This window comes from Silene latifolia, chromosome Y (genome assembly GCF_048544455.1).
Source record: "Silene latifolia isolate original U9 population chromosome Y, ASM4854445v1, whole genome shotgun sequence".
Classification (NCBI taxonomy): Eukaryota; Viridiplantae; Streptophyta; class Magnoliopsida; order Caryophyllales; family Caryophyllaceae; genus Silene; species Silene latifolia.
In genome coordinates this window covers 194,403,870-194,419,455 of record NC_133538.1, presented here as the reverse complement: position 1 = coordinate 194,419,455, position 15,586 = coordinate 194,403,870, and the positions used below count along the sequence as shown (strand labels likewise).

Here is a 15,586-nt window from a genome sequence, read left to right as displayed (position 1 = left end):
TCCAACACATGACAGACTCGGAATAAAATACATAACTAATTCCAGAAAAATCAAATTGATACAAGGCCAATTGAATTGGAACCCCATGAGTCTTAGCTACAAATTATATCTAACGTGTTTTTCCCAAATTCCATACTTATCAAGGGTTTCCAGACTGATTTCCAAAAACTGACAGAAACCGTCGCATAAAAAGTATTGATTCATAAAACGAGTTTAAAACATTATTTTTCAGAAATTCCAAATCCTATTATCATCTAGACTATACAAAGATTATGTATGAAGAAGCCTCATAACTGAATCGACATAAAAATTAAGGTTTCAAATCATTTTCCACAACCAAATCAGATTCGCGGACTTTTCAGCGACATGTTCATAAATAAATCACCTAGGACAAACCACAAAGAATTTGACTATGATATTTTATATGCATAAACTAGACATCAAATAAACAGGACTCTCTTTTCAAACGTTTCGAAAAAAACGATTTTAAAATAGTATAAACAATGGAATGAAATCGACTTACAAACAGGGAATCGAATTAGGTTGGAATCGATGAGCAATCTTCAATCAAATGCAAGGATCGTGTGTGTGTGTGTGTGTTGGTGTGCGTCGAAGAGAGGGAGGCGGGTGAGATGAGGGTTGTGTAGTGTTAGGGTAAAAATTAGGTTAAGAATTAGGTAAAAACATGATGTTGGGTGTTGGGTTAAACATGTTATTGGGTAAACTCCAATGGGTCGAGGGTAAATGGGTTAGCACACATCTCGAATTCCATGTAAACCCGTCTCAATTAACTTACGAAACAACTCGATCTTACGATACAACGCGAGTCAAGTAAAATAACTTAACGTAATTATCGTCTAAACAATTACCCGACTTAAATAGTAAAATAAAATACGGAGTATTACACCGAAAGGAAGAGTCAAAGCAAGGAAGGACATCCATTCACCAAGCTTACGTGGTAAAACAATACAGCTCTGGAATTACACCCGGAACAATATCATGGACTCACGGACTCAAAAAGATAGGGTGGACTCATGTGATCTTAATTCTATATATATATATATATATATATATATATATATATGAAAATGATTTGGCGACACCGGGTGTTACTCAAAGTGAGCGACACCCGGGGTATTATTGTAACTTACTCATGTATTTTGTGTTCCCTCCATCAACATTCAAATTTTAAACTTATTGGTGGTAAAGGGTAGTTTAGGAAACTAACATTAGTTAGTTAATTTAAGATAATAATAATAAATTAAAAAAAAATCCCTTCCAAAAAAAATAATAATATTCATAACCGATTAAGCGTTATTTGCGTACATGGAATACTCACGTTGCGGACCTAGGTGGGGGCGGGGAACGTGCCCCTGTAATCAATATAGAAATAAATATCTAATATAATCTTCCATAAGCAGTATTGTCTTCTTGTTCAGTTCGTAGTTGTCTCTCCTTGTGATTGAATGGTTGGCGGTTCGAATCCAATTTGCAGCAATTTTTGATTTTTATCAAGATTTATTTGCTTTTTCAGACAAGCTCCATTTATTTACTTATTTAGAGTAAAAAAATGTTTGAAAGAAGATTTGATCTTTAGACCTCTTAGCAATATAGAAAACTCTAAACCATTGAACAACTAATGTTAATTGTTAGAAAGTTTTAAAAAAAGGTTATATCTTAGACTAGTATTCCACTTTTTAGAAATATTATATGTCAATAAGTTCGTTTATTTAATTTTTTTTTTCTATTTGTTTTACTCTTTAATGTTATTTTACGTAAACAATTCTAAAATAAAAGTTTTTAACTGAAAAATAATTATTAAAAACAAATGTACCCCTGTGGTATATAAATCATAGGTCCGCTACTGGGAATACATGTTCATTATCACGTGCATAATTAGTGATCTTTCCTTGTCTTTGGCAAGACCATGACTTAACTTAAACTTAGCAATAGATGATTCAATTAAGAGCACATAAAACACATGTCATTGTGGTATTGACTTATGTTAGGTAGTGACTACTTGACTAGTCAAGAGGGAGTACTGGAGGTTCGAGACTTGTTAACTTATTATTTTGTTCTTTTAAAAAAATATTTTTGTTAAATTTTGGATATTAATATGGGTTTACGTATTTAAGTAATTGAAACCGATATTCATATTAGAGTGACTTATTGTTTTATAGGAGACAAAAAACAAAAGATTTAAAGCATACTTTATCTTATACACTCTTTGTGCGGTCATTTGTTTACATATTACTCCCTCCGTCTCGATCATTTGTATGCCTTTGTAAGGGGACAATTATTAGATAACAAGTGGACGAAATGTCCATGTATCTTGAAATAGTTCATTAAAAACATTCCCAAAATAGAAAGTCAAACAATTCATCAAGACACTCAAAAATGAAGTAGGTGAACTGATATGATTTGATATGAACTCAACTGAACTAAACTGAATTGAAATAAAAAAAAAAGATTATAATAATAATAATAATAATAATAATAATAATAATAATAATAATAATAATAATAATAAATTTAATACCAATAGTAATACTAAATATTATAACAATATTATTCATTATTATTAATATATTGATATAATATAATAATAATCTAATAATATATATATATATATATAATAGCAATATAATAAATACAGTAATAATAACAATAATATATTAGTTTTTTTTTTGTCTAAACCATCCGGTAATCCGAACCACATTGGGCCGATTAATCCGGATTTCGGGGCGTGTCCAAGGATTACGGTATTTAAACCCCTCCCAATCGCAGTTGTGGGGTATCGATCCGTCCGAACCTCCCTACCAAGCGCAAATTTCCCATGCTACCACTGCGCCAACCAATGATTGGTAACAATAATATATTAGTAATACAAACGAGAACATTATTACTAATAATATAATATTAAATAATACAATATATTAAGTATAATAACTTAAAAAAGAAATACGATAAGTATAATATAATATAAATATTATAAATAATTTTAAAAATTAATATAAATAATATAAATATATGTAATATAATAAAAATAAAAATAAATATGTTATTAATAATATTAATCAAAATTAATATATTAATAATAATAATAATAATAATAATAAATATTAATAATTTATACTACCTATATTGCCATTAATCATAATAATATAATAATAAATAAATATATTAAATATAAAAAAAATAATTAGAAAAAAATAATAAAAACAATAGTAATATAATAAATATAAATTAATATAATAATAAAAAATATTAAATAGATTAATATAATAATATGATAACAGTAAGAATATAAAATAAGAATAGTATTATAAATGTTGAAACTGAACTGAATTGAATGGAGCTGAACTGAACTTAACAGAGCTGAACTGAACTGAATAGAACTTATATGAACTGAAATTAAGTTCAAAAGAACAGGGCCTAAAGAAGCAAATATCATATGCTAAACTTTCATTTTGACAATTTTTTATTTTATACTTTATATTGATGACAAAATTATATGTTCAAATATATTCTAGTGTATCGTTGTTTAAAATATATAACGATAATTTATAAATTTTAGTGAACTAAGCTAAAATAAGTAAAGTTGAGCTATACTAAATTGAGCTAAACAAAAACATACTAAATTGAATTGAGCTAAGTTAAGTTCAACTTTCACTTTTGAAGTGTGTTGAACTAAGTTGTTCTTAACTAACTAAATTTAATTGAATTAGACTAAGGCCATGTTCTTTCTGGCTTATTTTCACCATTTCGATTCAAATTCGGCTCTTATTCATTCAATTTAGCTCGATTCGATTCGGCTCACTCCATTCATTCGATTCGATTCAAATTTTCACTCCATTAAGTTCGATTCGATTCCGTTCAGCTCCATTAAGTTCAGCTCATTTCAGCATTACTCATCTTAAATTTAATAGTTATTATTAATTTTGTTATCAATAATACTATTTTTTTAATATTATTATTCTTTATTATTAATATTATTATATTTAATAATATTGTTAATAATAATGTTATTAATAATTTATTTATTATTATTATTATTATTATTATTATTATTATTATTATTATTATTATTATTATTATTATTATTATTATTATTATTATTATTATTATTATTATTATTATTATTATTATTATTATTATTATTATTATTATTTCAGTTCATTCATCTCAATTCACTTTAGTCGATTCGATTCACTCACTCTATTCGATTCGATTCATCCACTCGGCTCTATTCATTCGATTTAGTTCGATTCAGCTCCATTTAGTTCAGTTCAGCTCAGTTCAATTCAGCTCAGCTCCATTCAATTCAGTTCAGTTCTAAAAAGCCAGAAAGAACAGGGCCTAAATTGAGTTTAGCTAAATTGATGAGCTACATGCCTACACATAGACAAGGCAAACTAATAGGGTTGTGTCGAGTTTGTGCTCGTATAACAAGTAAATAGTAAAGGTGGACAAGTGCGTTGGGCCGAACATGAGCGGGCTAACGTTAAATTTCTCGGTTACAGAGAAGCGAGTTTGAGGGCTTAGGACGGGTCACGAATCCCTTCAACCTAAACCTAATCCAATTAAATAATAACAACGTTAAACTGAATTGAACTATGTTAAACTGAATTATAATTTACATTTTATTATTATTATTATTATTATTATTATTATTATTATTATTATTATTATTATTATTATTATTATTATTACCGACATGTTTTTTAGGGTCAAAGACCAGTAAATCTTGACCTGTGACCCGAAAGAACTTGAAGCCGAAAGGACCCTTTATTTTAGGCTCGAAACTCGACCCGACCTATTCGACTCGACCTTTATTTTGGTGCCAAAGTTAATTATCTGTTGAATCTTATCAGTTGAATCTTATCTGTTGAATGTTATGTTTTTGAGTGAGACTCTATCACTCTTCACGTTTTTTGCGGTAACAAAAAGTATTTGGCGCCAAAATCATGTAACCTAGATACATGTAGCATGTAGCAACTATCTACTTCTATATATACAATGGTTTTTGCATTCATAATATTCAAAGTTCAATCCGTCATTACTGACATCTACCATGACTACTTCTACTAGGAAGGCCACTAAGTTTCCCAACAAGAAACAAGGCACCATCACTTTTCCCAACAAGAAACAACGCGGCAATATATACGGAGGTATAAGCATGGCGATCGATTGTTCAAGTTTATATTTATATATGCATAATTATAATACTCCATGATTATTTTTTGTTTTGTGTAATAGGATCCAAAAGGCTGCACAATGAAGTTGCTAGAGATGCAAGGAAATTATCGACGACATTTCGACAACGTGTATACGCACCCTTGTCAGGAAATGAAGACAATAAGAAGAAGATGAAAAGAATGGTTAAGGAAGTCGAGTGCATTGATCTTACAAAAGGTGAACCAGATATTATTGATCTTATGATCTAGAAGCCTAGGAAGAATAAAGTGAAAGAGGTCGAGATTATCGACCTGACCAATGATGACGGAATCGAGGTCATTGACCTGACCAATGATGACGGAATCGAGTTCATTGATCTTACCGGAGAATAAATTTTTGACATTGTTTTAGGTTAAAATTTAGATGATTGTTAAAGAATTAGGATGGATTTAAGGACTCGATTCATTTTTATTTTTCTGTATTTGTTAGATGCTTAGCATAATGCTTATGAATTTCCTTAATAATAAAATTTGAACAAATTGAACTTGCATCAGAACTTCCAGGAATTCTCATGTCATCAGACTTATTTTGCAGATTCTATATCTCTCTCCTTAGGATGAATTAGAATTCCCCATAGGTACCAAATTAAAGCTAAATGAGTTAACTTTCACCTCAAAGAAGAATCACTTGAAAACATTGCCTGAATCTCGAGATATGATAGCTTGAGTACTAACAGGTCAGTCCTAAAATAATCAGCATTCAACCATGTTCCAGGAGGAACTTTGAGGATGTATATATTTTTTATCAGGTTGAACTAATGTTCACAACATACCTCAAATGAAAGATAAACGAGTTAAATACCTCCTACAAAAAGAATCACACCAATATGTAGCCTGGTTTAGGAGATATGAGCATTTTAATACTGACAGGTCAGAACTGAATGTTCAGCATTGCATTAGTTGTGACAGCTTTTGAAGCTCTATTGTGACCAATTTACTCAATGAATCTTTGTGATTTCAAAGTCATGGGAAAGTAGACTTCTTCAAGAATTTATTCATATAAAGAACATAAATTTCCACCGGGTAAAACTCTAGATATGGAGCAAACAAAATGAGCCACAAAAATGATATCGACCTAATTCATCATTCTCTAATGCAGCAGCAACTTCTTGCAGACCACATATCTCTTAGCTTAGACCAAATAAAAATGCTCAAGTTATATCAAATGAAAGCTAATGATGAAAGGTTTTATATAAAAAAAGAATCACTTGAAAAAGACCTCTGGTTTGTGAGTTGTGCATCCTTCTTTGATGACAGGTCACTTCTGAATTGAAGCCTTTTCACTTGCACTATCATCTTTTTTTTTTGGTATACTGTAAGTATTATTAAGGTCAAATATGTAAAAGCAATACAATATGTAAGTATTATTAAGGCCTACTCTTACCATCAACAAAAAAGAAAGGCCAACCTTATCCAAACTTTATGCTTACAACAAAACCAGGAGAAGGCAATCATCGACAAAACAACCAAAACCTAGATTTATCCCTCTTTTTCTGTTGGTAGTGATCTTCAATCAATTGATGCCAACAATCATACGATCTATCATTCTTTTAACCTTAGCTTCCATGGGGAATCTGATGTTAACACGCCATCTGCATCTGAGCTCATCAGTAATCAATCCATTCCTCAGCTTAGAGTTCTTCCTCCTCAATCTCCATTGTGTGGTATCAGGTATTTTCTTAATTCTTGTCTAATTCAAGTTTAATTGTTGCTTTTAATTATTTTGGGATTAAATTTGTACCTATGTTCACCTGTGTTATTGTTCAATTGACACCTTACTGGAATATCATGGTTCAATTTGATTTCGGTTTCGGCTCGTATCGGTGGCAGTTGCTTTGATATACTGAACTTTAATTATTCCCGTAAAACCTATAAAACTTTTGAACAAGGTTGGTGATCAGTGTGGAGTTTAGGGAAGGATATTATTTTGGGAGAAATTCTGGCGAAATTACCTCCCAAATCACTAATTCGTTTCAAATGCGTCTGTAAATACTTTAATACCTTAATTTCATCTCGAGAATTCATTCAAAACTATCTCTGGCAGAATGCTTCAACCAGTGTATGTAAAGAAAAAAATAATTTGAATATAAATATGTATACTCTCACAGGCGACGAAGTACAACGAATCAAACTCATACTTAGAAATCAAACCGAAACAACAACCTTAACCAATTCAAGAAACCTTAAATTGCAGATAAATGCTGCAAGAAGAATATAATAAGATAAGCTAACTGTAATCTAAGATGTAAACTTCATTCAGTGGTCGTTTGAAGGTTTCTCATTCGTCCCTGGCTTGTTCATATTTAATCTCCCACCTTCAGTCAGCTGATTATTTGATTGTCCCATCTGTTCAAAATATTGCTGCAAACATATCAACAAAAAAGGCAAAAATGATAAGTTGCACAAGAATTCAATAAGAAATTGAATACTTCAGGACTCAGTAATATACCATCATCTCCGTATATCCACCAGCATGAACCGTATTATTAAACAGGTCGCCTGTTTGATGATAATAATCAGTGGTCATCTCTATTTGAGACAAATACAAGGCATCCGCTTCCAGATCAACTTCATCACGTAAATTTACGGTGTAACTAAATTTTTTCCTCTTTGATTTGCTTCCCTATGCGAATAAACAAATATATTGAGCAACTAATGTTTACATCCAGTAGCTATTAATGTACATCAAGGAATGAAGTAGACTTGCATTAAGGACATTGTAAGCAAATAACAAAGATGACAGCCTGTGAAGACTTACCTCTCCTGCATCATGGTTATTGTTTGTCCATCTGGAAGTGGTTTTCTTGGGTACATTTTTCTGCCTTCCCCTGACTCGAATTCGTGGCCTTCCAACAGATTTCACCTAGCTTGGATCTTGTAAGGCAACTTTAGTTTGAGTTCCTTCTGAATTATCGAACACAAATATGACATCTTATGATTCTTCATTTTCGTTGACTTGCTCGGATGACATAGCTTCCTTACCAGAAATTTCTTTGCTCCTTGTAAGATTCTGGTTAAGAAGGGTAATACCATTCATCATAATACCAAATTCTTCCTCAGTATTCATAGCTTTGATGGCAACCTTTTCAAACTCCTCCTGCATTTTCTCATACCTAGCTACAATCTCACTTTTTACAGGATTATAGTAAAGCACTTTCACCCTAGTGTATGGTCTATCAATATCCTTCCTCCATCGTCTAACAATATATAAATCTGGAATTTGTTGGACACCACAATCGTAAAGAATTTTTACCATATGCCTACACATGATACCACGCATTTCAAATAACTTGCAACTACACTGAACATGATTAGTCCTCTTGTTTATCCTGACCATGTACTCAACTCTCTTCTCTATGGCTAAGTCCCCAAATTCACGAGTATCCTCCACCTTGTACTCACTATAGTCTTCCTCATCCGCAAAAATACTAGGAGTGGTATACAAGCAACCTCTTACCTCTTCCATCACCCTTTGAAATGCGTAGTGCGTATAAATCGGTTGGAAAACTCTTTCGGCGGCAAATTTGGTTACAATTTTGTAACTGGTGTATTTTGACTGATGATCCAAAAGCCTCTCTTTGTCACACTTTGAACCGAGAGCAATATCGTAATTGAGCACAAATTGTTTCAACGATGTCTTGCTATTAACGTAATGCTTGAAAAAAGCATTAACGCCTTCATTTCTTTGAGTAGTAGACATACCGGCCCAAAAACAATCATTCACAAAAGCTGGAACCCAGCGTCTTCTGTCTTTATATAAAGTGTACAACCAATCATTTTTAGCCAATCCAAATTCATCCACAAAATTTTTCCAACCTACTTCGAACTCACCAACACTCATTGAATCATAGACGCAATTTGCCATTGCAGCTTTAATCTTCTCAAAGTCCTTGTAATTCTTCAATTTTTTGTGTTGTTTTTCCATAATATGCCAAAGGCATCACCTATGCCTAGTATTTGGCATTTCCAACTCAACAGCTTTCGTTATAGGGATACTCTGATCAGTGATAATGGCTCTAGGTGCCACACCCATGCAATCTACCCAAGTTCTGAGAAGCCACCTAAAAGACTCTGTATCCTCTCTAGATAGTAGTGCACAACCTAAAAGTATAGTTTGACCATGGTGGTTTATCCCTATAAAAGGAGCGAATGACATATCGTACTTGTTATTCAGATATGTGGTATCAAGTCCAACGGCATCACAAAAATCTTTGTAAGCCGCTCTACTTCTAGCATCCACCCACATTAAATTGCGAAGACGGCCGTCACGTTCCAAATCTAACATGAAAAAAAAATTGTCTGACTCCTTCATGGACTTCATAAAGTAGTGATACATAGCGATGGAATCTGGCCCGGCCAATTTCTTATGTCTTTTCTTCTGCAAAAAGTTTCTCACATCTTTTTCTAAATATGAAAGGTTTTGAAAACCATGATTTTTCACAGCCTCTGCCAAATAGGATCGAGATGGCCTTATGCCAGCCTCATCATTTATCAAAACTCTCCTCTCTACTTCTTTTGGAAATTTTCTATAAGCTCGCAAATATCTCACATCCTCGGGGTTAAGGTCATGATTATGACCCAGTTCTACCTTCGTATTGTTGGGGTTGGTGTCCTTAACAGTTAGTGCAAGGACTTATAAACCTCTAAAAGGATCAAAGGGCATACTTTTGGTATTATTATCAGTTGATCCACGTTTATCAATAACGGTTGGCTTGCTAGATAAGTTTGACGTTATTGTCATACAGATGGCGGTGATCAACTGGTCCCTAAAAGTCACACCTATAAGATACGTTTGAGAGATGTGACAGTATGAAAATACAGTCATGTAGATGCCAAATTTGACTAACCAGTTAGTCCGAGTTATTTGACTAGTAATTAGTCAAAATATGATGTTGAGATATTATATTTAATACGGATTAAATATTATGGGCTAAGGCGAATTAACCAGTTAATTCGTAAAATTAAATATAAGCGTTTTATGTTTGATTAATGTATATTGAATTAATTATACAATATCGTCTTTGTCGGACATGTATTAATACTTCAACTAACCCGTGTTATTAGTTGATGTTTTAATAGCCGATAACCGATGACGATTTATAATAAACCGCGTCATATACATTTAGCAATTTTCGAGCCAGTCCACGAGGTAAAATTAAGAGGAAGTGGAAGCCCACTTCCCCATGCATACCCTCGGTCCGGCCGAACCAAACAAAAGGAGAGACTCCCTCTCCTTTTGACCTAGCGATTTTCATTTACAGAAAAACTAGGGTTTTGGAGATTAAGTTTTCTCCAATCGAGATCTCACATCTCGAGAAAAACTCACATCAAGTTCTCCCAATATTGCAAGGCAATCGGAGAACACGTTCTAGCACAAGGGCATTTCTCGGACAAGTCTTGGGTGCAACAATTAGGAGGGAATCTCGTTTGATTTCTGTTCTTTACGCCGCACTATAAAGGACCCGAGGTTGATTCTTAATCCTCATTGTTTCTTTATTGTTTTTCGTTTATGACAATATTTCACATGCTAAATTTACGTTATAGTCCTAAATTTAAAGGGTCTTATACGGATATTACCCCACATGTGGTATCAGAGCGAGGCCACGTAAATTTTCATTGTGATTTTTCATAGAAAACGATTTTGAAACGTTTGTTTTGTCTCGAAAACCGTGCCATGTATACACGGCTGAAATTTTTTTTTGAAACCGTGACATGTTTTACACGGTTATTTCATCTTGTTTATCAATTTGTTTTATGCATATTGTTGTTTTATACAGAGATTATAACAATATGTCAAGTTTTGTCAATTGTTAAATTGTTTTGATGCGTTTTTGATCAAAATTGCAATTGATTTTGTCTCGACAATCTGTTTTCACGAGGGTTTTGAAATTTTCAGCCATGTTTGCATTCGATCGAGCGTATTTCTACTCGATCGAGTGCTATTTCTGTCTTGTTTTTACTCGATCGAGTCCCTGTTGTCCTCGATCGACCCCTTTTCAAAACCCCTCTGCTCGATCGAGATGTCCTCGTACTCGATCGAGCAGATTTGCTGATAAAGGTACTCGATCGACCACCAGTTTAGTCGATCGAGCACTTTCTCTGTTTGGCAACCCTCTCGATCGACTTGCGATTCATCGATCGAGCCCTTTGTTCCTCGATCGAGCACTTATGTCCCGGATCGAGGGATTTTGTTTTGCGACTTTGAAAATTTATTCTTTTTGCTTTAAATTTTCTTTTGGCCTTATTATGTACTTTATACGGATATTGTACACTCGCTATGATTGTGAAACGGTTCACACACGTACCATTAAGTTATTTTAAAGCGTATTTAAAGTAACGGACTGTATTAGATTAAAATTAAATTGATAGAAGCAGTTTTATCACATGAATTTTAATCATTAAAAGGTGGTTTGGATAATTTTAACATAATTACAGAATTATGTCACGAATGAATTTGTTTTAGTTGATGCATTTAATTATCGTTTTGTTGAATGCCTTGAATGCCTTTTATTACGTATTTATTTATTTTTGCAAACGGTTGTAACTTAGTGTGGCCTTAGTAGAACGTGTTACCGTAATGATGGAACACGGTCTTGGTTGTATTTTGAGATCTCGTATCTCCATTTTATTTCTTTTAATTACAGTTTTTAATTAGATTGTAAATAGGTTTATATTTGTAATTTTAAATTGTAATTTTTGAGAAGACCAAAGATGGAGACCGGATGCTCACTCCCGCTACTTGGATCAAGATGGAACATCAAGACAAGCTTCTCGGGTCCAATGGTGGATTCCAAAGTTGTTTTATGTTTTATTTTACTAGGATAGGCCACACTAGGAATTTTTATTTACGTATTGCATTCTTTTATTTATTTTTCCGTAACGATAGTATGCATCATATTCCGCCTAAAAACCAAACCACCTAATAATTGCATGAAAACTGACACATATAGAGGTCACGAGTTAGTTTTCATTGACATTCTCATGTCACACGATTTTTAAGCCATCACCCAAATTAATTCATTCACGCAGACGCTAGTTATTCGTTCACTTAATATGAATTATAATTTAGTTGATGGGATCTTCCTCGTATAAACAAAAATTGAGAACGGTCTTTATAGGTCAAACTCCAATGAGTCCCTTCTTCGTCGGTGGGCATAATATGACCCCTTCTACGTCGGGTAAGTTGGAACCGATTGACCTATTTTATCTTAACACTATGGTCACTAAATGCGATCCTGTGACTATGGTGGACTATAGATAGGATTTACGGAAATCTATCGACCAAGAGTTCTTACGGAAGAATTAGCTAAACAGTTGGCTTATCAATTTCTCAAATTGAATCTTGGGATCACTTGTATCATTCTTGAGGGAGATCAATTATGCAAGTGCGAGAGTCTACATGTTTAAAATGAATTTTAAAATAGACTTAAATCACCTCGATGAGTTGCTTATTTCGTTTTGTTTTTCTTTCTTTTCAGTGTAGATCACGAACTTTTAAACTGCTAATATCGAATGGCTGGTTCTCTGATAACCCAATGCCAAGTGCCACATTGGACCGTGAGTCCTGGCTTCGGATCTTCATGAATCGATGAATCGATCTACTCGGCGAAGAATGATGGATCAAACTTCGCGGACCGGGAGGCGGCATTACGGAATGCTTTCGTCGCTGACGGAAGCTCAAATACCTCTTGGAGCCCATCCCGGCAAACCCAGGTCCCACGGCTAGAGCTGCTGAAATCACCAAGTTTAATGATTTCTGTATGGAAGCGGGTGCGATTAAAAACGTACTCATTTTTGCAATGGAACCCAATTTGCAGAAACGCTTCATAGCCCATGGTGCAAACAAGATTTTCACCACGCTCACCAAGGAATTCTCGAAAGCACCGAGAATCGTGACCTATGAGCATACCACTCGCTTCTTTGATGCGAGACTCGAGAAGGGCCAACCGGTTAGCCCACACATTCTCAAAGATGATTGAGAATGTCGAGAAGCTGGAGACCTTTGATTGTAAGATCAGCGAGAACATTGTCATTGACCGCATACTTCACTCACTCCACGATGGTTATTCGCAATTTAGAGCGAATTACTATATGAATGATTTGAAGAAAACTCCCCATGAACTGCACTCCCTCCTCGTACAGACCGAGAAGGACATGAAGTTCAGTGGGAGCATGAAACAAGATGTTCTCGTTGTGACAAACAAGGGAAAGGGTAAGGGCAAAGCTCGTGCAAACCTAGCAGAGGTAAGGCGAAGTTCAAGAAGTCGGGTTCAGGTAAGAGTGGGCCTGGTGAGTCGAGCACCTCATCAGGCACGACAAAGAGCAAGAATGAAAACATGGAATGCCATCACTGCCACAAGACTGGGCATTGGAGACGCACATGTCCTGTTTATCATGAGGACATAAAAGCAGGTCGCGTTAAACCTGTTGGTATGTCTTCTTCTTCTACTTTTATTCATATGATTGAGATTAACCACGCAAGTTACTGGAACTTGGGTACTTGATACTGGTTGTGGTTCTCATCTGTGTAATCATGTGCAGGGCCTCCGAAATCTCGAACCTCTCGTAAAGGGTGAGGTTGATCTGCGTGTCGGGAATGGAGCAAGAGTGGCTGCCGTCTCGAGGGGAACATATGTGATCCAGCTTCCTAGCGGATTTGAGTTATCATTATATGATTGCTATTATGTACCCAGTCTTTGAAAAACATTATTTCGGTTTACGCGCACTTGACAAACTTGGTTTTTCATTTGTAATAGAGAATAATACTTGCATTTTCTCTTTACACGATATGATTTATGGCAAGGCAGTCTCCATGAACGGAATTTATGTTTTAGATCAGACCACCAAAATATTACACGTAATGAATAAAAAGGTAAAGGTTGGTGACAAAGATCAAACGTATCTATGGCACTGCCGTATGGGACACATTAATGAGAAACGCGTAAAACAACTCATAAAAATGGAGCTATCTCGGCCTTTGATTTTCAATCATTTGGCACGTGTGAATCATGTCTCATCGGTAAGATGACTCGGATTTCCTTCAAAGGTGTTGGAATGCGCGGCTGTGACCTATTAGGACTCATACACACGGATGTATGTGGTCCTATGTCAATCACCGCACGAGAAGGCTATAGGTATTTCATCACTTTCACGGACGATTTAAGTAGATATGGCTATGTCTACTTAATGAAGCACAAAAGTGAATCCTTTGAGAAATTCAAGGAATACTGGAATAGGGGTACAGAACCTATTAGGTAGGAAGATTAAAACACTGTGTTCGAATCGTGGTGGCGAGTATCTTTCTCACGAGTTTGATCAACACCTAAAGGACTGTGGGATTGCCCTACGCTTAACTCCACCGGAACACCTCGGTTGAATGGTGTGTCCGAACGGAGAAATCGAACACTACTTGATATGGTTCGATCCATGATGAGTCACACCGTCTTTGCTGACTTCGTTATGAGGTTATGCTCTTATGTCACCGCTCTAATACTTAACAAAGTCCGTCTAAAGTCATTGACAAGACTCCATATGAACTATGGAAGGGAACGGTCCCTAACTTGTCCTTTATACGGGTTTGGGGCTGTGAGGCTTATGTCAAGTGGAGACACGAGGATAAGCTCGGCCCGCGATCGGTCAAGACATACTTTATAGGTTATCCTAAAGGAACACTTGGAGATTGGGCATTGACTTATGGAGGCGAACAAAAGCTATGCGCAACCGGTTACGCAGATGCTAGCTTCCAAACGGATCGAGATGACTCGAAATCTCAGTCTGGATTCGTTTTTACTCTTAATGGCGCTGCGATCACCGGAAGAGTTCAAACAAACTGTTACAAAGAGATTCTACGACGAGTCCGAGTACTATGCCGCGTCCGAAGCTACAAAGGAAGCGATATGGATGCGTCAATTCTTACATGGGCTATCTCAGTAGTGCCCAGTTCGAATGACCCGATCACCATCCATTGCGACAATAGTGGTGCCATCTTCCAAGCTAAGGAGCCAAAGTCTAGCAACAAGTCTAGACATGTACAACGGAAAGCTCATCTAATCCGGGATTACGTGGAGCAAAAGGAAGTAGTGATAGAAAAGATTGCTCTGAGATGATAACATAGCAGATCCTCTCACTAAAGCATTACGACAAGATAAGCATGAAGGGCATGTTAATTCCATGGGAATTAAACGTGTTCCTAAGTTGTAGTACTCTTTTATGGATTAGATTCATTCTCGCTTGTACTCTATACGACATCATCGTTTTGATATTTTATATATATTTTGTTTTTCATGTGGATTTGTACGACAAATTTTGAACACCACAAAGTGAATTGAACGAACATTATATTTTTCAGT

The 15,586-nt window shown here is 34.9% G+C and overlaps 2 protein-coding genes across 2 annotated transcripts; both read right to left on the bottom strand.

Moving 5' to 3' along the window:
• Positions 1-8,169: 8,169 nt before the first annotated feature.
• LOC141629730 (protein FAR-RED IMPAIRED RESPONSE 1-like) lies at positions 8,170-9,162 on the bottom strand. Its single transcript, XM_074442690.1, has one exon. The coding sequence runs from the start codon at positions 9,160-9,162 to the stop codon at positions 8,170-8,172; it is 993 nt and encodes a 330-aa protein (XP_074298791.1).
• A 15-nt stretch (positions 9,163-9,177) lies between these two features.
• LOC141629729 (protein FAR1-RELATED SEQUENCE 8-like) lies at positions 9,178-9,483 on the bottom strand. Its single transcript, XM_074442689.1, has one exon. It carries the CDS (start codon positions 9,481-9,483, stop codon positions 9,178-9,180), a length of 306 nt encoding a protein of 101 aa, XP_074298790.1.
• Positions 9,484-15,586: the final 6,103 nt, after the last annotated feature.

Bases quoted from the DNA above. Each gene is read 5' to 3' on its own strand.
- LOC141629730 (XM_074442690.1), bottom strand. From the start codon at position 9,162: ATGGAAAAACAACACAAAAAATTGAAGAATTACAAGGACTTTGAGAAG.
- LOC141629729 (XM_074442689.1), bottom strand. From the start codon at position 9,483: ATGTGGGTGGATGCTAGAAGTAGAGCGGCTTACAAAGATTTTTGTGAT.